This window comes from Hesperophylax consimilis, chromosome 12 (assembly GCF_061612785.1).
Source record: "Hesperophylax consimilis isolate HC1 chromosome 12, BYU_Hcon_1.0, whole genome shotgun sequence".
Lineage (NCBI taxonomy): Eukaryota > Metazoa > Arthropoda > Insecta > Trichoptera > Limnephilidae > Hesperophylax > Hesperophylax consimilis.
Genome location: NC_142847.1, coordinates 31730591 through 31753293, shown reverse-complemented (window position 1 = coordinate 31753293; position 22703 = coordinate 31730591). Strand labels below are relative to the sequence as shown.

The 22703-nt window shown below is 31.8% G+C and overlaps 1 protein-coding gene across 2 annotated transcripts in view; it reads right to left on the bottom strand.

The window, feature by feature from the left end:
* The window catches only part of Cht7 (chitinase 7), a 166529-nt gene that overhangs the window by 8864 nt on the left and 134962 nt on the right, over window positions 1-22703 (bottom strand). For both annotated transcript variants that reach the window (XM_089638339.1, XM_089638340.1), the window contains exons 7-14: window positions 19147-19270; window positions 17041-17222; window positions 14736-14863; window positions 11477-11715; window positions 10595-10803; window positions 3930-4147; window positions 1832-1986; window positions 261-432 (exon numbers count right to left, since the gene is read on the bottom strand). In XM_089638339.1, the coding sequence (XP_089494465.1) occupies window positions 261-432; window positions 1832-1986; window positions 3930-4147; window positions 10595-10803; window positions 11477-11715; window positions 14736-14863; window positions 17041-17222; window positions 19147-19270 (1427 nt within the window). The remainder of the gene's footprint in view (window positions 1-260; window positions 433-1831; window positions 1987-3929; window positions 4148-10594; window positions 10804-11476; window positions 11716-14735; window positions 14864-17040; window positions 17223-19146; window positions 19271-22703) is intronic.

Sequence of the window (22703 nt, the reverse complement as noted above, 5' to 3'; positions counted from 1 at the left end):
GTGTATATGTTGCGCTTAAGTATTATTCGCATTGCTTTATTTTGCAGTATTTGTATTTTTTTCATTTTCTCATTATTGCAGAGAAAAAGAATACTTGAACAGTAATTAAAGTGTGGTGATATAATTGTATTGTATATTATCTGGCATGTTTCTTTATTTACTTTGTTTCTGATTCTACCAAGAAATGATATTTTTTTGCAATTTTTTTATTTGTATAGTCTATGCAAGTAAAGTGCGTAGTAAAAAATGTAATATCTCACCAAGTATTTGGAGATTTCTGGAACATCGTATCCAGCAGCAATAGCTTCGAATGAGGCAGGGACAGCTGCGGTCAGCATCAGACGGGGCTGGCCGGAGGATTTAGCTTCTCCCTCGAACGCAAGGCGAAGCTCTTTCAGGAGAGAGACAAAGGCGGTGCGGTCATCAGCTCCCCTGGTAAATATTTCAATCAAATTAGAGGTTAACCAGGAACTGCAATATACGAAATGTTAATCGCAAAATTAAATAATCAAATAAAATATTGATACCCACTGCTTTTTTTTGCAATATTTGAAATTCGTTCAAGTTTTGCCTAGTCGTTGATTTCATTGATTTTTTTAAAATATTTATTTTATTTCTTGGATTGCTTATTTTACCCCAGTAACGAAGAAAGGTTAATTGATGCTTGATAAAGAGAAGTTTAATGCTTCATCACTATTTTAGATACATCTTACCTACAAATAGATTAACATTGTGAATACTCAAAACTACTATATTTTTTTTCATTTGAAATGTATGAACGCGTATAACAAACAACTTAAAAAATACAATATTTAGGTTAAGATTATCTGTGAAAGTTTCCCTTGATTATTTTTTTTTCTTTCTTATTAAATTATTCACAAAATACATAAAAACCACCTTTCCTCATGAATCGAGCGTTTCTAGATCCCGTTTGCCATGCAATTTTATGGCTATTACCCATATTGGTACCGATACAAGGCTGACTTATTATATACACATTTGGTTACACATTGGTTTCATGTTAAATAATAGATAAATATACGTGTTACAGAAAATGTATTATAAACAATGTCTGATCAGTAGGTTTTACGTTTGTAGAGCAGTCATTCTCAAAGTGGTCTACGAGGGTGGTCTGAAAAGTTTCCGACCCTTGTAGTAAATAATGGTGCCCATACACAGAGTCCAACTGATCTTTGATTTGCGTAAACACACACATTGACTCACTCAAACGACTGTCAACTAAAAACTTGCTATGTATATTGTATATCATACTTTGATTTACTTTACCATTTTAAGTACTATTGAGTAATTCGATATTAATTACGGCCAATTGTTATTTTGCCATTACTTATTAGTTTTATTTTTCTATAGATACAATTGACATTATTTTTTTTCTGTTTTTAAACATTTGTTTTATAATTCATTTCACTATATTATATATATTTATTTTTTATTTACCTTACCAGTAAATTATTCTTCTGTTTTCAGACGTACTGGTTTGCAACAAACGTGAATAATTATACGCATATACGAATGTACAATGTACATACTTACTTTGTATTTGAAACTTTGCTTTATTTACAATATTACGTGTTATTATTTGGATTTGATGTTAATTTTAGTATTAGCATTTGATTTTTTTGTATATAGTTATGCATATATTATGCTACACTTACATACATAAATTGTCAATTTCCTCTGTAAAAGCCCGATTGTTCGTTAATGAATAATACATACAATAAAATATCTGTACTCGGCAGCTCCACCGAATCCCCAGAGGTCTATATTGCCTTAGATAGCAGTTAATCAATATAATAAATGAATATCTCACCTCGGGTACTCCCAGTCGACGTCCAGTCCATTGAATTGGTAGTCCCTCAGGAAATCTATGGCCTCGTAGACAAATTGATTCATACGGAATACATTATTGGTCAGCTCTTTGAAGGGGGTCGAACCGAAAGCCCAGCCTCCGATGGCCAGTAAAATCTGAAAAAAATAATTTAATTCGGTTAATTTAAAACCATTTAAACCGTTTTAAAAATCACCAAGAACAAGAATATTTCCAGGAGGTTACGTTTCTTGCATTCTGCAATAGATAAACAAAGCGTAGGCTACTTAATAAAAACATCCTATGGAATATTAATGAATAGTCATCTAACTTTACTTATTCTTTACGCGTTAGTTTTACAAGTCCCAAAAAACATCTAATAAAACAAAGGGCTTTTTATCACTCACACAACTCTCATTTAGACATTATTTCAACTTGAAATATATTTTATTTATTATATCCATAAAAATTTATTGTGTACTTCATTTTCTTAAGTTAGTTAAGTATATATGTTATAAATAAGTATATCTATTTATATGCATAAAAATGTGAATGTTCGTTTGTTCAAAAAATTAAATCTCCTAAAGTTCTTTATCGACTGCTTTGAAATTTTGACACTACGTTGCATTAGAAAACGCGTGTGTTTTTACATACCTATATTATATCCCAGTGACAGGCAAACACATGTTTTTTTTCTGTTGGACGTAAAATCAAAACGCGCTATTGTTTCTCTATCTGTACAGACAAGCCAAGCTGAACCACGGGATCTCATTTTGTTTTGTTACACATGTTCTTATCTTCTACGTACTAATCTTTGCTGTTTCACATGATCTTAAGGGCTCTTTATTATTAACGTAATTCGTTTTTTTTATATCACGACGTTGCTATGAATTATTGCAAAGATTTCTCTAGTTTATTGATAATCTTTTCAGTAAATTTCCAATAATATTTTCGAATCTCTAAGTTGAAAAGCAAGGAAGGTGGTCCTAGATATTGTGTTTAAAGGTGTCCACATTTTAAATTTTCCATCTGTAATGTAATATTTTCATGAAGGTGTAACATTGCTTTGACGATTATTACCTCTATAAAATAAAAAAGGAATTTGCTTGATCGTTTGTGAATGATTTACTCTAGCATTTTTTAGACCGTTGACTTGACCCCAACCTTTACGAATATCATAAACAATGGCAGAATGAAAGTAAATCAATTTGAATAAATGTTATTGTTAAGTTCTGCAAGTATTTTTGTGATTGCTGTTTCGGCGCTCAAGGCCATCATCAAACTGTGGTTGTGGCACATTGAGACGACTTATTTATACGATTTTATTTATCTCTTCCCTTTATTTATTTGCATGATGTAGGTTTGTTTATCTATCTTGTGAGGCATTTATCGTAAAATGTTTGTTTTCCCCTTTTAAGAATAGCAGATTTGTCTTAATTGTTTTATATTGACTTCCATTTTTAAGTCAACAACGTTCATTACTACGTTCGTTAGTACCAGCCACCAGGTTATGAAAATGAAGAAAACAGTGTATTTCGTATTTCCCCGAATCATTTTAAGGCATTACCAAAAATGTTTAGGTTTCTTGAAAATATTAACGAGTCGAGAACACACGGATTCAAACGAGTATTGCAGATTTATTAAAATCAGTTTAGAAATGGGGTTGCAGGCCGCTTCATATTAAGCTTTTAGAACATTCCTAATACATCGTAACATATGTTCATGCAGCTGCATTTGTTCTGATAACGTACAATAACGAAATGCGAAAATATTAGACTTTTTATAAACATGTTTTCAAGCATCGCGAAAGGTTATTAGGAAACCTAACAATTCATTTGTTAAAGGCCTTCAATCCCGTTCTTAACCGGATTACGAATACTTTAAAGAGATTCTTAATATATTAGCAATGTTTTATATCAGTAAGTTTCAGTCGGCTTAAAAAAAGTATATTATTAGTTAGAACGTATGGTTCCATTTGGATCGTTCTCCTTTTTCTAATCTCTGATATATCTACAAAGTATATTTTTCTCCTTGTTTCCAAGATTATATGCCTCGTCGTTCGCTATTTAGAAATGTAATCGTTTATTTCAAGTATGGTTACCTTCAGATTAGGGTTCTTCTCCCTCAACGCAATGACCTTATCGTACATATCAGCGTCCTTGGCGTCCCCCTCAGCGAGCTTGTGGTCCTTGAGGGTTGCGAAGGCGTAGATCAGATGGGTGCAGAGGAACGGGTCGATGTTCTCCGGTAAGAACTTGCCAGAGCCGGGCCTCTTCTGGGACCAAGACGTCATGTAGCAGAATACTTGTGGAGGGCGTTCTACAAAAATAAATGAAAATTAGTAAATACAGATATTTTATCGTAAGGTGGCACGAATATATATATATATTATATTTTATAGGTTTGTTCATGTCTTTCTCGGGCATCCCCGACTTTTTCTACCATGAAATTGACTTTAGTACTGTAAAAAAACTAGATTATGTTGACTTTTATACGACTCGGTATCTCATTCCAATGCAGAGGTAGTGCAATAAGTCTTTCTCGAGCTTTTCCGTCTTTTTGTACCATTTTAACTACTATCTCAACACTTTTTGTACCATTTTAACTACTATCTCAACACTTTTTGTACCAATATGAACAATCTTTTGAAATTTGTATACGAACACGTACGGGAAAAACAAAAAAAACATTATTTTTTTATATTTAGAAAAAAAAAGAAATGAGACAATAACAAGTAAGTTAGAGAAGATAACCACGAATGAGGCAATAATAAATGAGTTAGAGAAGATAACCACGAATGAGGCAATAGTAAGTAAGTTAGAGAAGATAACCACGAATGAGGCAATAACAAATAAGTTAGAGAAGATAACCACGAATGAGGCAATAACAAGTAAGTTTGTGAATATTACCACAAATGAGGCAATAACAAGTAAATTAGTGAAGATTACTACAAATGAGGCAATAGTAAGTAAGTTAGAGAAGATAACCATGAATGAGGCAATAACAAGTAAGTTAGAGAAGATAACCACGAATGAGGCAATAAAAAATAAGTTAGAGAAGATAACCACGAATGAGGCAATAACAAGTAAGTTAGTGAAGATTACCACGAATGAGGCAATAACAAGTAAGTTTGTGAATATTACCACAAATGAAGCAATAACAAGTAAATTAGTGAAGATTACCACAAATGAGGCAATTACAAGTAAATTAGTGAAGATTACAACGAATGATATCTTCTTTACTAAATCTTTCTAAAAAAACTGTTTTACTAAAACGTTTTGTTAGGAGTTAACAACGCATATAGTAATACTTGAAGATTTCATAATAATAAGGTTGAAACGCAATGACAAAAAATAAGAGTCATTTAGTGTGAGATTTCGTAACGCCTCTTAAAATTAAATGCAAGTTGTTGGCTTTCTACGTTCGCTGTTGATCCTAGTATCTAGATAACACGGATTAAAATATACGGCACGAAGAAGCGTGTTACATTGAATAATTTTATCTAATTTATACAAAAAAATATCAAGATGATACACGAAATAAACTGATGCAAGAAAGAGAGAGTAGAAAACATAGATTTAATCGTGTTAACTTTTTCTCAGAGAAGTTATATTTATTAGTGTTATTTCTTTATAAAACCTACCTACGCGAGCTTAGTACCTACTCACATTAAAGCATTATTCAAAGGGCGTTTTTTAATGTAAATTATTGTTTTGTGGGTTTGGAGAGTGGGTGTATTCTTTATCAGATGGTATTTTAAAAATAGCTGAGTAGGTACTCACAGTTTTTTTTATAATTCTATGAGCGTTGTTAATTATTTCGATAATATACAAAAAAATTCAAGCCAAGTAGGCACCTGTTATTATTAATGGCAAGATTTTAGCAACTTGCCCGAGAACAAATCGTGTGAACACTAAAAATAACAAATAATATGTTTTTATTTTCTAGTTGTTCTACCGGCTTTGCACGAGACTAAAACACGCTTTTTTCGAAATCCTTTTTTGTCATACAAGTGATTTTTTTTTAAGAAAAATAGTTGCGCCTTTTTGATTTTTTACAGTACTTTTTTTTCATTCATAATAGAAATATTAAAACAGTGAAATAAGTTATTGCAAAATTATCTTCCGAATTAGGAACAAACATTTTTATCACTAAAATATCGAATAATATAACAAAGTGATCTATTTTCGTTTAATTAAAAGTACTTCTATTTATTATCAACTAGTTGTACCGCGCCACGCGTTGCTTTGGCTCAGTCTTTCTGTGCAGATTTAGAAACAATGGCTCGTGTTGCTTTTACGTCCAACAGATGGCGATATTTAAAGGAATATATTTTTTACTTGTCACAGGTGACATCTATATAAAAACACACGCATATTAGAGTACAAAGTTGTGTCAAAATTTCAAAGCAATCTGTGAGGAACTTTCCGAGATTTAAGATTTTGAACAAACGAATATTTACATTTGTATTTATGTAGTTTATTTTTGTATTGTTTATTTTTGACAAAGCCAAACTAAGGATATTGTGAATAACACATCAACACAGGTAAAGCGTGTTGATAACTGGATAAGCTCATGTCTTAATAAATTGACCCATTGCTTGCAGAAAAACTCTAAACTTAAAAATCTTTTTTGATCTCACGTGTTTTATTGGGTGTCTATCACACTGTAGACGGCAATCGATAAACAACTTAAAATAAAACCCGAAAGTTAGCGTTAGTCTATAATTTGACTAACATTAATTTACCACTCCACCCCACCCATTCAAGTTCACCTGATTTTTCCGGTATCATATATTAGTAAGAAAATTTACTAAAAAGTTAAATATACAAACTAATTATAAATTATATGACGTAGTGAGCTTTTAACAATTACTTTGTCCTAGATATTGAACATATATAAATCTACGTAAAGTTTATGACTCCAGAGCTTACCATTCAAGAGTTTTTGACGCTTCAGAAACCATTTAAACGAATTTTAAATTGAGGATTAGTTACAAAACAACCACTAAGAAGAGGGGCTATTATCTATAATCTTTGCAGTGAATCTGATTGCAAAAGGCTTTCCTTGAATAAAATATGCTTTAACCGAAAATCACTCGAAAGCAGGAGAAACTAAAAGCATTACAGATAAGAAGCAATTTAAAGATTGCATCGGTCTAGAAGTGCTATTAAAAGAGTTAAGAGGTAGAATAAATGTGATATATTTTTTGTGTAATTTCGTAAATCCCATTTTCCAGGTCGTGAACACGTTTTAATTAGAAGCAGAAGTACGGTTTTTCTAATCAACAACGCGGAAGCAAAAAAAAGATTATTTGTAGATAAATATATAACTTTTTTAAATGTGAATATAATAATTATTATTGCATTTCTACAACATCGTTCATCTTGTCTATTTATTTTGTTCTTCACTGATATTTGACGCGGTTTTCTTTTTTTTCGTCTGCGCAATTTTGAGCAAGTAAATAAAAAGTACATACATTTTATATACTGTAGATACCTATAAATTTGAAATACTGACGTACAAATTGAATGTCAAGATCACAACCCAGGAATCAAATTTTAAATGAAAATTGATTATTACTAATTCTATTTAATAGCCTTCTAGACAACATTAAGTCGTCAAATTCCTTGTGTACTTTTAAAAAGAATGTTAAATTATTTGTGTTAACCGAGGATTTCCAACATTGTTTTTCATCTTGACGTTTTGAATTATGGCATAATATGTATACTTTATCATCTTTTTCCTTTTAAGATGTTTTTTTTCGTTTTCCCCTTTTAAAATAATAGTGTATTATATTTTTTTTCAATCAAATATCAATGTAAATCATGGTCATCTTACATGCTTACTACATTATATTGTAATGAATTGGCTGAAATTAGATTAATAGGTACCATTTAGGTACCCAATTCGTAGAAACGTTAATGTAAGAATATTGTTGTAATATTTCTATTTTTGAGACCGATAATTCGTGGTGGAATTCCATTATAATATATTATAATAAAACAAATAAAAAACTTTATTCCACTTTATTTTATTTTGACCATAACCGGTTTCAGCTCGTCAAAGCCATCTTCAATGGCAAAGGCAATGAAGATGGCTTTGACGAGCTGAAACCGGTTACGGTCAAAATAAAATTAAGTGGAATAAAGTTTTTTATTTGTTTTATTATAATATATTAATATTGTTGTATATTGCTTACTACATTATATTGTAATGAATTGGCTGGAATTAGATTAATAGGTACCATGTAGGTACCCAATTCGTAGAAACGTTAATGTAACAATATTCTCTTAACATATAATCTTTGTGTTATTTTTGTTATTTTGTAAAATTATTAACCTCAACACAGGCTTGTCCTGGTGAGGTTAAAAATTCTTACGTAATAAATGATATAATGTAAAGAAACGATAAAAAATAAAAAATATAGAATAAACAATAAATAATAAACAATAAACAATAAAAAATAAACAATAAACAATTAATCAATGTATGTTACATTGATAATCAATTATTGAAGATGGTACTAACGATTCTCTAACGAAAATTTTAAACAGTGGAATTAGAAATTAATGAATTTAACCCAGAAAATTTTCCTTGCCAAGGCGCTGCTTTACCAACTGAGCTAATCCGACACTGTTTCCTTTGATAATATTTAATTTTATCATACTTATTATAAGAATTATCAACATTATCTTGACTTTCTTAATGCATATTTTTATTGGATGCTATCTTTAAGTTTAATCATAAGATTACATATAATATGCAGTTAAATATGATCGAAGAAAATAAGTTCGGATTAGCTCAGTTGGAAGGTCCTGAGTTCAATTCCAAGATGCGACCGTATCTTTTTCTGTTTCAAATTTTCGTAAGAGAATAGCTAATGTTGTTTTCAATAATTAAAACAATTACAATTTACGTTTTTACTCATTAAATTGTTAAAAAATATATTTATATACATTTGGTTGTATTACAAAAAAACGCACAACATCAACAAATATGTATTGCTATTATGTGTACGTATGATGAACAGCAAACATCTAGGCGATTTATGGCACTGGGAAAGAAGGTTTCATGGGTGTAAAATGTTATATATAACTATTATTCGTTGTAATAAATGCCCTCTATCATATAGGAAGGAAAAAAGCGTGATTTGACATTTTAAGTTTTAAAAATATTTGCAGTTTTGTCTGATGTAATAAAATACTGTTTGATAAATCACCTGTCAGACCAAAGGCACAGCAAACATTACATCATTTCATAAAGGCAATGAGAGGTAGGTTGTACTTTTTTCATAAAAATACTAGTTTGTGCATTGCCATGATAATATTATAAACACATATCGAAAGGCCACATTGATCAGTCGAGGATATTTTAATTAAATAAGCAAATATATCATGTGTAGGTACTTCGGTAGCTGGCGTTGGCTATGATAAAGCTAAAGGCTAGTAATAAAAAGGCTGCCTTTTTCATACAACACTTAAATCTGGATTTGACGGCAAAATACTTAAATTAAATTGATTTTTTTATCAGAAGATATAGAAAATACCTAGTACAAAAATGTGCTACTATATTTCTTTGTGTTTCAAATTATAAAATACAGGCCATTAAGAGGAAGCTACAAGCCAAAAATGCGTACATTCTTGGTATACCTTATATTGTAGGTAATAGGCATTAAAATAGCTTGACAAACGGAGTCTATAAACGTTCGATTTCAAGCACAAAAATGGTATTTATTTATTTTGTAAATAATTTTATTAGAAAGCAAAAAAATAATCAAGTGAAACTGTCAGAGATAATCTAAGCTATAATACTGTATTTTTTAAAGTTGTTTCCTTTACGCGTTCATACACTTCTATTGAAAAAAAATATTTTTAGTAGCTTACATTTATATTTTTTATTGAGTAATTTATTTTTTTATTTGTATAGTGAAACGATAGGAAATCCTTTAATTTATCTAAAGCATATTTTTTGGTATTCATAATGTACACCAATTCGTAATAAAGATTCATCAAAATAGTGATTTAGCACTAAGCTTCGCCTTAAATGGTTTCTGAAGTCAAAAAATTCAATGTTCGGTATGATTTGAGATTTTCACCGCCAAAAATATTATAACGATTTTTTGGGGGTATTATGCCGTGTTGCGATACCTCCTTCTTTAGCCAACGTTTCCGACAGCATTGCAGTGTCTATAATCATGGCAGATGTGTTATCTGATTCGCTACCTCCTTCTTTAGCCAACATTTCGGACAGCATTGCATCACCATCATCAGGGCAGATATGTAATGTGATTACACATCTGCCCTGATGATGGATACTGCAATGTTGTCTGAAATGTTGGCCAAAGAAGGAGGTAGCGTAACATCGCATAATACCCAAAAAAATCACTAAAAATTCAATCTTCGTTATTTTCGAGACAACTTCTGAAATTATTTGTAAGTTAATAATAATTATGAGAAAAATAATCTTACGCAATCTGCTATCTTAATATAATGAAATATATAATTTAAAATTAAATCGGCCCGAAAAAGGTAATTTTTTAGTCAACATTTCAATCAATGTTAGGTTTGTCTAGGGTCTTGGCGGTAGATCGATTGAGGGATGGACTCACACATCCGTTACTCCTGGAGACAATGAACTTCAGATTCATATATACTACTAATACATTCTTACATCCCAGAACTTCCTGCCTTTAAGAGACCCTGAGGGAAATTATTTTTCTCAGAGTGGTAAAAAAAATAACAAGATGAAAAACGAAACACTTACTGTTCTTATCATCAACCGCAGTCCTCGTCTTGGAGTTGATCCTCTTGTTGGGCTTGCGCACCTTGTTCAGTACCTCCGCGACGCTGATTTTAATGGGTAGGGGCTTGACATCTTCCTCATCCTCTTCAATGTCCTCGATGGTTCCGGCGACTTTCTCCCAGTCCACGTCCTTGGCATCCTTTCCTCTGGATATGCCACGCAGTTCCTCCCTAGAGAAAAAAATAATATTAATACAATTATAATCGAATAACCGCTTGAATGCAAGGAGAAAGGTAGAGCGGCCCTTTTCAAATAAAACTACAAATTGTTGGTTGGGTCTTATTCAATGTAATATTTTTGTCTGTATGTACTTATTTGTCTATACTTGTTTGTCTATTCTTACACGGAGGAAACTTACAGATATAAAATATTACTAATTTATTAAAAATCTGGAATTAATTAGAAATTATTCGAACTCCCGTTAAAAACGTAATTGCAGGCATTTAACTAATGAATTGACAGATTTCGTAACAAAGTATCAGTAAAACATGAATGTTATATGGAACACGTGTTCATCAAAATATTGTCGCATTTCGTCGTTATAGTTATCAGGAAAATAAAACCTGCATGAACACGAGTTCCGATAAGTTCGGAATGGAGAAATATATTATCAGGAAATGGATTGCCATCACGTTTTAAACAGGATTTAAATAAGTCAGTCATAAGTTATACTCATTTTATCCGTGTAAAATTTAAATTTTTAAATATACGTATTAGGATAACCTGACGATGAAACCATTGGTTTCATTGGTGATATGTGGAAATTTATTTATTTTCATTAAATTGAAAAGTCGCTACAACGTGAATTTGAGAATATTGTCAGTAAAATATTTCATGACTTACCTCATGGCGCTGATGAGTGGGTATTTGACGCCTCCACCACAGACGTCTCCCTTGAAGTCATCCATGTCCACGGTCCAGACCATAGCGCCACCGAAGCCTCCGTCCTTGATCCACTTCATCTTGTTCCTGATGGATCTCTCGTCGTCGAAGCCGACCCACTGGTCTCCGTGAACCGCGTAAGGAACTTTCATCTCGTCGTCCCAGACGTAGGAAGCACCGTTCAAGAGCATGTCGCAAATCTATGAAACGACAAAAAGCTTTAGAAAATCGTATTTCACGGTTTTTATACATAGTAGTGCATTTATTAAACTTTTTAGTTTTTTCACAGAATTTGAACAATTTATTAATTTAAGGCGATGCCATACGTAGTAATGCAAAATCATGCGTTTTTGGTTTGAAAATTTGGTCGCCTAGAAATGTTACAGATGATTTAATTAAATACTGCGAGTAGAATACGAGTACATATTGGTCTTTTTATAAGACCAGAAAAAAATAATGTAGAAGTCGTATGGAAACTGTTTTAAAGTTCAAGATCTTCTACTTACGAACCCATTTTCGGTTATGATTTTATTATTTAATATGGCAAATTAAGTTATTTATAAAATGATTGAAAAAAATAAATTTATGCCTGAACATCCACAAAATAAAATAAAAGGTACTTATCGCCATCTACGTAAGGGTTGTTATTGATAGCAGCTCAATTTAAAATATTACACGACGTAGTGCATCGCCTTAATCTAAAAGTGTTCTAATTCTTTGAAAGTTACATTCATGCGCCGACGTTTGGTGAAAAATTTATCGAACATTTTAGTTGTTTCACCGAACTTGAACAATTTATTCATTTAATTTAAAATGCATCTGTTGTTTTAGAGCATTCGCAGAAATTTTAACTGTGAAATTTCATACATTTTTTAAGTTCTGAGAAACAACTAACCCTTTTGCTGCGTTATCACTTTATCTGTTCTATGAGAATCTATGGTCAATTTAAGGAATGAAAGTTGAAGTTGATTCAACTTTGTATTTCTATTCTATAGAAAGGCTGTCCTAACTGATCTATGTCATAGGTTAGGCATAAAATAACAATGCAAAGTAGAGTAGGATTTTTTTAAATGCAATGCACTAGTAAATAACTCTGGCATCATGCAATTTTCACCTGCTTTGCTCTGTTGTATTTCGAGAGCAATATGGCTACTTTATGCTCGCAACGTCGTTTTCATAAATTTTGAAATATCTATTTAAAAGCAAAAAAGAATGTTACAGAACGCCATGCTGTTTTGTTTGACTAATATTTTACAATTGTTCAAAAGAGAGAAAAAACGGTTGGAGCTCGGTCAAAGCCGGGTAGTAACTTACTGAGGGTAATTCATAGCATGTTTAATACCAGATGAACTAACAAACTGGTAAGGCCTTGAAGAAAGATAGGATAATCAGTCGATACACTAATTACAATATTTATATGCAAGAAATTCAACATTATCTAAAAAGATTATTCTGATATTATTATTATCTCAATGACTAAACAGCTTAGGATTATTGTAAACGGAAGTGGCACCCTCTGTTATTTAAAAAAAGAACCGTTGAAGTTTTCAAATTAATTACAGTGTTCATACGCCAGGAATTCATCTTAATCTATTTTCTATTTAATTATTCAGGGGCAACATTATATACATTTCCCTTAGTACTAAGTACTCACACAAGTATTTAATAACTTTATGTGCATAACTGAATTACTGGTTTTTATTTTAATAGCAACATGCTATTTATTGCATGTACTTTAAATCCATACATAATATTCAAAGGACATGAATTCCAACGATTATGACATTATGAACAAAACTTTGGAATGTGCAATGAGCTTGGTTGGTTGTATGAATACCGGTTATTTGGTTCATTGTATGCCCTTGGGAATAACGGAACTGGTCAGTTCAACTTAGTGATAACTACTACGAATGATATTAACCTGGGACAACCAACTTCAGCATAGATTATTATACCCTCTGGGTTTTGGAAACTTTATTAGTCAAGTATTACTGGAGCTCGGTTTTAACTGTGACTGCCATAAGCAAATGATTTGACATGTCTCTAATTATTTTAACATCTCATGTAAGTATTCTACATAAGTTCATATTTTAGGTGTATTTCGGCAATACATAGACAGAATAGTAGGGAATGATGAATTGGATATATGATTGTGGAAACAGCCATATTTTTTTATTGTTGCATAGATTTATTTTTATTGGTATTACTGAATTATTATTTGGGATATTACTGGCGAACAACAAAATGAAGAAAAAAATTATACATAAAACAACAACATTTATTAACATATTACTTTGCAGTAGACTAAAAACGAAGCCCACTGCTCACCATAAGTCTTTTTTTAATAACTTCACACAAGTGGTGTTTAATATTTTGTTTTAAGTAGGAGTTACAAACTCGTCACACCAATCCCAGACTAATAATAATCTTGTCTCACACTTGGTGTGCAAAACTCGCATTAGTCGAGTTAGACAAGTATTGACTATAATGTGGGCATAATGTAAAACCATTTATAATAGACCTACACATAAAGTCGTGTCGTTTTAACTTTCAGGGGTAATAAATATGATGTTTTTAAAACTTTTTTCGAACCTTGCCAAACTCAATTTTAGCGCAAAAATTTTGAATTTTAGAGTTTTTCAATTATTCCATTGACTTAACCTTGCAATTTCGTGTTCCAAAAAATGAACATCTGTAATAGAATTATTAGTCTCGTTTACGGGGAACGCCTAAAGTGGCTTTTAAAGAACACAATGGGCAGGAAACTCTTCCTTTCTATTAGAATTTTCAATCATCAGATTATCAAATTCTACGTTCTCTATTTAACCATCCTATTTTAAAAGGACCCTGCTTTACGAAATTGACATTTCATCTGTTTTTCTTTTGGCGCGTAACTCAAACACTCTCAAAACGTTGAAATGAATGAGTTAATGTTATTCTATAACTTGTGCTACTCATTAAAAAAACTACAATTTTACGCATCAAAACAATTATAATCTGACTTCGTATATTAATAACTTGGTATCATTGATTTTCTCGTGATACACACTTTACAATCAACATTTCGACTGTTTTTTTTAAGGAGCAATACTAGTAGTAATCTCATCTCGTGGGCAAAGCGTAGCTAATTTAGCATCCCTTGTGTACTTGAGACACTTAAAGAACCCCACCTATCTTAAGTATAATTCGCACAACAATCGTAGGGTCAGAGTAGACTTACCTCGTAGTAGGCCAAGAAGCCAGCCTCCTTGGTATATTCGCCCGCCTTCCCGCCTCCGCTGGCCGGGGAGTTCACCTTGTACACGCTCGGGTTGGACAACGTGAAAGTCCTTCCGTATGTCGGCATTCCTGCAAGGCAACAGCAAATTATAATATTATAGTCTAGCCTGGCTTGTGGCATGCGTCATTGACTAGCAATCACAGTTAAAATAGGCAAATAAAACAGACAACTTGTCTTATCAATATAATGTTTTCAGTCTTATATTTTGATGTCCAAGAAATGTTTATTTAGCCATTTTCGTCGTGACGAAAACGACATCGAATTTCATTTTAATATTATAAATAGAATCTTCCCTCTTAGCCACAATCAAAATCAATATCTATCATTGTCTTCTAAGAAATCCTGAAAATTTCCATATTCCTTTACAAAGAATCAACGTAACCGTCTCACAACCTCTCGTGCGAATGTTTCGATGATCATAACATTCACTGTGGCAAGATACTGGACAAATTATTTTGTTATCGATGGCCTCCGGAACATAACAAATTTTCTCTGATCTATTGTTTTTACTTGACTTCACTTGACCCAAATTTTATTGTCTCTTGTTTTGTTGTAGTTGTTGTTTTACATAGGTACCTATTGTTTTGTTCTTACAAAATATTATTTTACCCCGTTTTTGGAAGGTTGGTATTTATTGTATATTGTGTGTTAACCCATTACTGTTGTACATTATAAGTAAAATTGAACTATTTTAACCAATTTAGAGTAGGTACCTTTACCTTCATATTTCATAGTGTTATTTACCTCAACTCAACTAATTTACTAACGAATTGCCACTAATGAGTGGGTAACTCTTTTGCAAGGTCCTGGAGTGGAGGATATTACATTCTGCTGGGATCCTATCATTATATTTTATGAACTGGAATAGATTTTAAAATTTATAAAATTAACCTGGATTGGAGAATTGATCTCCTGAAGCTCAAACATGGATCCTTCAAGAACTTTGTAAAAAAAATGTTATCCTACAAAGAGACATGTAAAGAATCATGCCAGGTATCGCCTTATGTTATAGAAATTCTAGTTAGTAAGTGAATAAGAGAAAAGTTCGGGCTTCCGGACTTCAAGGGCGCCAATAGACATTAGACAAAGTCGATAAAACCAATGCATGTTACCCACTAGACGTGACGCATGTAGTCATGTAGAGAACGGAACTAATAGCATTATTTATTCAATCTATTATTTATGTTGCCATTAGGAGTAGCAGATAGTAAAGTATAGCAATATTGAGTTTGATATTGACTGTGAATGTGATCAAAGGACCAGGAAATGTTTTTACAGTGACGCCATTTTTAATCGTGGTATCATACGATAGCAGTGATTATTACCATATTAAACTCGTTTATGTGAATTATTCGAGTGGGTTTATCTAATAATAGTTTAATTATAATCAAATTAACCTTTTTTATGGAATTAAATGCTGTTGCCAGGAGGTACTATATTTAACTTGTTACATATTTTTATCAATTGCCAAATATTTGTTTTAGGTTAAACATAGCCAATTTAATTTTCGTAAATAATATATATTCAAACCTTTGCAGTCATTTAAATGGGCAGTTGTATATATTTTGACTGTCTTAAGTGAAGAAAAATCACATTTTGGAAGATTTGTTTATTTCCAATTTTTCTTACGGTCTGTCAAATTGAATGATCAATATTACCATACTAAGAGTAGCAGCCCCCATGTAAAGAATTAAAAACACACATGGAAGTGCACTTTCGAGCGCAAATCTTTAAAGCAACTGTGGCCATTTCTATGGAACTAAATATTCCCAAATAATTTATTTTCATCAAAAAAAAATTCTGAACTGATTAATCCTTGTACAGTGGAGTTGCCACAATTTTATCTTTTACGATTTTAGATATCGTGACATGTACATTTTCTTCACCTTTAAAGGGTACAATTGTACCTTTGTACATTTTGTAAGGAAATGATGCAAGAAAAAAAATATTTACAATTAAGACACAACGATGTTGTCTTTGATACTGAATATTGATCGCAAGTGGGTTGCATACAAGCCACGCAGCTTTTATTAGTCTTACGTTATTTCCATTTTAGTCTCGGCAGACATATACAAAATATATGTAGGCACGATCGTACCTATGCCGCCGGCAAGTATTGTAAATTATGCCGCTGGATGAGTGATATTTGAAATCAAACCACACGTCTCACGTTTATGATCAATGTCGGTATACATAGTAATAAGAAGGGTAATTAAATTAGTAATTAGTGTTGATGTGAACTGACCAATGATGAGTTTCTCCTTTGGTGCGCCCAGCTTAACCCAGAGGTTAGTGGCGTGGTCCACGGACAGCTGCTTTCTCCACTCTGAGTCGGAAGAAGGAGAGTATAGAGGCGCGTTGTGGCCAGTCTCGCGCTCCCATTTGCCGTGGAAGTCGTACGCCATCACGTTTATGAAGTCCAGATAACTGAGGAACAAATCACAAATGTTATTGATTTAAAAAAAACTCTTTGAATGGCCTTTAAATAATACCAAAATAAAGTGGTTTGTATCAATAATGTAAAAATGTGGGATTAAAATCACATTTTCCAAAATGATTTATTTATAACACCGCATATGAGATTTTTAACAAATCGATCGTCCAGTTCATTAGTCAGACAAATCTAAGAGCACCAAATTTGAGTTGATTTAAATATACAGTTGTTTGTAAAAGTTTATCCTATCTTGTTCAATACTCTTATTTTTCAATTAAAATTTCTTTCACTTCCATTTGTATGCATTGGTTTTTGCAATTCTATTGTGTTCAGTTGTTCAGTTTTCTATTTTTAGGATCCTTGTACCATACAAATTTGTGATCACTAATTCCAACTTTGATTGTTTATATTAAGACACTATTCTATAATCATCTGTATATTTGTTTACTCTCATTTGCTGTATTTGTTTATTAATTTGTCTATTTCCTATTTTTATAATTGTTTAATTACCCAAAATTACCAGCTCTGTATATACCTAATCATTTGATTATTTTTCAACACTTGTTTAAAAGTTTATCTATTTCATGTAACTGTAATTTTGTTAAAAAAAATGTAACTGGTTTTAAGAAAGCATGTAATCTTTGTATGGCAAAGATCACCCTTAATGGGTGAAAGTAAAAATAATTCTTTTAAAAATAATATGTATTTTAAAAATAATTATTTAGATTACTTGTAAATACTTCCAAATTTTTTTATTCATAACTTTAGACGCTTGCAGAATAATATTTTTGAGTAAATTAAAAAAAAATAATAATCCATACTTATACTTACAACTATATATTTATGGGTTTGCATTAAACATATCAGACTTATTGTGACCATTAAAATATTGCTTTCATAATTTTGTGAAAACTTCGAATTTGGAGGTGTATGACTAATGAACTGAATGACGAAACGTGTATCTTATGTCCTTGTTTCATTTTGATCTTAATATATAACAAGGAGAACTATGTTACTTCGTTAAAATAAACATATTAGCTTGGTGAGATATTTGCGGAGTTAAAATAATATTTTCATTCATCTCAACCTTAAAACTAAACAAAAGAATTTATAACCAAACCTAATCAATATCAGGATTTTGAATCACACTAATATACATTTTAGGTGTGAAAGAAAGCTGAATGAATTTTTTGACCAACAAAATGTTGAATTCATTTGATGATTTTACAAAATATTTCATTCAATCCTTTGACGTTTGAATTAATAAAACCCAATCAACATTCAACCGATGAAAACCCACGTAAAATATTCATATTTATCTGTTCTTGTTTAGAATTCCTGATCAATAAAAGAGAGTTTTGTCCAGCCAAAGCGTGGGTGGTGACTGATGGCTGAGATAACGAGAAATTTCTTTATTACGCACTGTCATTTAGCGTGATGAACGTGGGTATCAACGGTTGGTAAGCTCAATATTGGCAAACGGAAGTTCAATATTGGACAAAAGATTGTTGTCAACAGTCATTGTCTATACTGAACACAAATTTGATTTTGTTTCATACAAGCGACTGGTCAGTGAGTGGCTGAGTTGACATCGCGTTTGGGAAAGAAAGACAAACATTCCCAGGTTGAGAATAACCTGACAATATTTGAAAATCTCATACTGACACCACAGCAGACGGAAAATGTTGCTTGTGACAGCCAGCCGAGGAATTGAACTGATGACATATAGGTAGAACCCAAACTCTAGGCCAACTCAGCCACCGACCTGTCATAAAATATTTTATATTCAGGATTTTCAAAATAATAAATTTCCTTGTTGGAGACAATCTCAATCAACAATAATATGGAAAATTTAATATCAAATAATGTTAAATTGGTATATTAAAGCCGTTAATTGAGACTGATTTCGATTTTTACCTGGCAACGGCTGGTACGTCATATCCGCTCTTGACATTATCAGGGCCCACGGGCACTGCGGCGGTCAGCAGCAGGCGAGGTCTCCGTACTTCCTGGGCCTCAGCTTCGAAGGCTTCACGAAGTTCTGAAAAAAATTGTTTATTAATTATTTTGTACTATGGGCGAATGCAAATTGGAATATCACACTCACGTATTCAAACATACTAATTTAAATTGTATGTGCTGTGCGTTAGTCCTGAAATGCGTAAAATCTGGTACAATAAACTTGAAGTGTCAAAAATTCAGGTAAGCGATGAACTAGGTAGGTACCAATAATATAATATTTTTATTCTGCCTTTGCATATAAGAGAATTAAAATCGCTTAAAATTTTTGATTTTAGTTATAGGACACCGGTGTCCCGTTCATATTTTTTTTATTATTCTTTATTTTGGCTTTCACCAATTAGGGGTGATCTTGGCCATATACAATTAACATTTTTCTTATTAACAATATCATCATAAACATAATATAAATAAACCAAACATAACATAAACATAACATAACAAACTTAACATAAACGGAACAGAGCTGGTAACAGTAGGTTATCACAAAATTATAAAAATAGGAACCTGTGTACAATATAAGTGGGCGCTTTTCGTGATTTAACAAAAGATTTTTCTAAAATTAGTAGCGTTTTTTTTTTTAAACAGAACTATGACCGTTCACAGTTGACAGTTTAATAGATATTTTCAAATTGGAATCATAATGTCTGTAATTCACGGGTCTGCGTTAGTATAAAACAAATTATCACTATCATAATCAAATAGGTAATAGCATAAAGTAAGATTTTTTTTGTAATTTGAGGTCATTCTTTAAAAAAAGAATTTTTTACAAAATAGTTATCACTTTATGAAACTTCTTAACTTAATAGTGAGTCAATAAAAACTTTACCATCCTTTAATTTTTGAGTACATCTTCTTAATTATCGAGATTCTATAAAAATAGTGAATAACCTTTGTATAACTGTCATCTTAACAAACTCAAGTGTAAATTCGATTTTACTTTCGATTATTTGCGCTTCGTTGGGTTTCGACCTGTCACTTCTGGGACCCAGAACTTTAACATGCAATTTTCTAGATTTTTCCGACGCAACGTTTTCTCATGTTTTTTTAACTGAAGTTTTCTCGTATCGAAAACTAACACAGTCTGGATAATTGTTTGTCATGAAAAAAATAATTCCTCATTTTAAATAATTTAATGCTCTGAAAAATCACTAAAATAGTGACGTCATAATATGCGAGAATGCCTGCAGTATGTTTTATATTATATTATTATGTAGATTAGATGCCTTAGAAAGTGACAATCACTACCATAACTCCTGTCCCATAAAAACTCACGAGTAAGAAAAGTAACGTTCCAGTTATTGCGCCATGAAAACAGTGAACTGTATCAGGACATTTATATGCATGCGCGTGTCTACACGGACCAACTTTATCTCCACCGATGACATCTCTAATGTGGCAACATTGGCCGATATGCCGCGGGTTTGGGCCATGTGAACCGGTTCTAGTACAGACTGCTCCGACATTAACCGGTTTTCACGCCAAGTGGGAATACAGCTTAATGTCTTTTGTCCAGCATGGTAATATAATGTATGTCACATAAGGAAGTATGATTTTATGGAAGAAAACAAAAGGCAAACGTTGTACGCACACTTGAGATCTAGGTGAAAAATGGTACTACACATAAAACTGTGTGTAGGTAGGTATAAATAAATTTAATAAAACATGAAGTGCACTAGTAGAAGCAAAAAAATATAAATTATTCTTTCGAAAATCCATTGTTATTTTTTCTCGATAAAATTTTTTTTTTCAAAAAAAATAAGAATTCAACTTTGGTTAAACAACAACGAAAAGTTGGTTGTAATTTCGATGTCTTGTCTTTTTTACTTGTACTATCATGTAGAATTTACTCACGAAGAAAGTACACTTTTCCCCCGGACCCCTTGTAAATCATAAATATAAAAAAAACGCTTTTTGAAAATATTTTTTTATGTTACCCCCACACAGGAGGCCCCGAGAAAAAGGTTTTTTTCTCGTTTTTTTTTTTTTTACATCTTTGGGGATACTGTTTGGAGGGTCTTTTCAATGAAATAAAGTAGAGGAAGATCTGGGAAGGAAACCGGTTTGAGGGGTGAGTAGAAATCTGGCGGTCACTGTGTTAGTGTATCGGTGTGACGGACACATGAATCATTTTAACCAAATCTGAATAATAGCCAGAAATATTCCCACCTTAAGCCTCAAAAGGTGGAAATAGCCAGAAATATTTCCACATTTAGCCTCAAAAGGTGGGACTAGCTAGAAATATTTCCTCCTTTAGCCTCAAAAGGTGGGAATAGCCAGAAATATTTCCACTTTTAGCCTGAAAAGGTAGGAATAGCCAGAAATATTCCCACCTTAAGCCTTAAAAGGTGGGAATAGCCAGAAATATTCCCACCTTTAGCCTTAAAACATAACCCAATTGGGTTAAATCCTAGTCGCACTGGTTCCGAGCATTTGGAACTATCGTGCGGTATTCACACAAAAAAAAATAGTGGTCAAATAACAGTTGTTACGCCTCAAAAGTATTTTCAATATGTTTTTCAACATTTTTATTAGACAAGCGCATTAGCTCCAATCGTACGTACACGAATATTTAATTGATTTTAAAATTACATCAAGTTGTAGGCATTTTTGAGGTAAATACCAAAGCAAGCCTCAATAATACTGTACATAGAAATAAAACTAAGAACCGTGAATCTAAACGCCCATACAATTATATATCATAATAATTTATGTAGGTCAGGTGTGATAAACAATGTCCATAATTAAAACTGGTTGCCCACAGATATATGGTCATTTTATCCATAAATCATAATCCATGCGTTAATTGGATCGAATACCAGATCGTTGAATTCGAGAATCTGGCTCACCCCAACCAGGCTAAATTTAATAGATAATTATTTTGAACAATGATGACATATGACAATGCTCAAATCTATTGTAATAACTGTTTAAAGGTTATACCCATCAATGTAATATATCATCGAAGAAAAAGATAATTAATCATAAATCTAAACGTAAAATGAAACAGAACAAGACAAAGAAAAATAAAAAAGGAACGATCTTATCTGGGAAACGAACCCAGGATCTCTGTCTTACCGGGATAACGCCTGAACCAAATTGGCCATTGGAAACTTATTATTTTACGTTATTTATCACAAACTACAAAAATTTCTATTCAAATTAAATTTGAGATTTTATTGTAAATATATTAAATTATATAATTATTCAATTTAAAAATAAAACTTATTTTTACATGTAACTTGATAGTTTGATAATGTATTCAGAAGGCAAAACAACTGTCTCGTAAAGTAATAAATACACAGCTTAACTTGTTTCTAAAATTTTTATTTTATTTTTCAAAATTTAATGATAATATTATTGAAAATATAAAAGAAAAAAAAAATTATAATGGAGTTCTACAAATTTGACTTACAACTGTTTATAAAACTAATAAAAAATTAAACTGATAACAA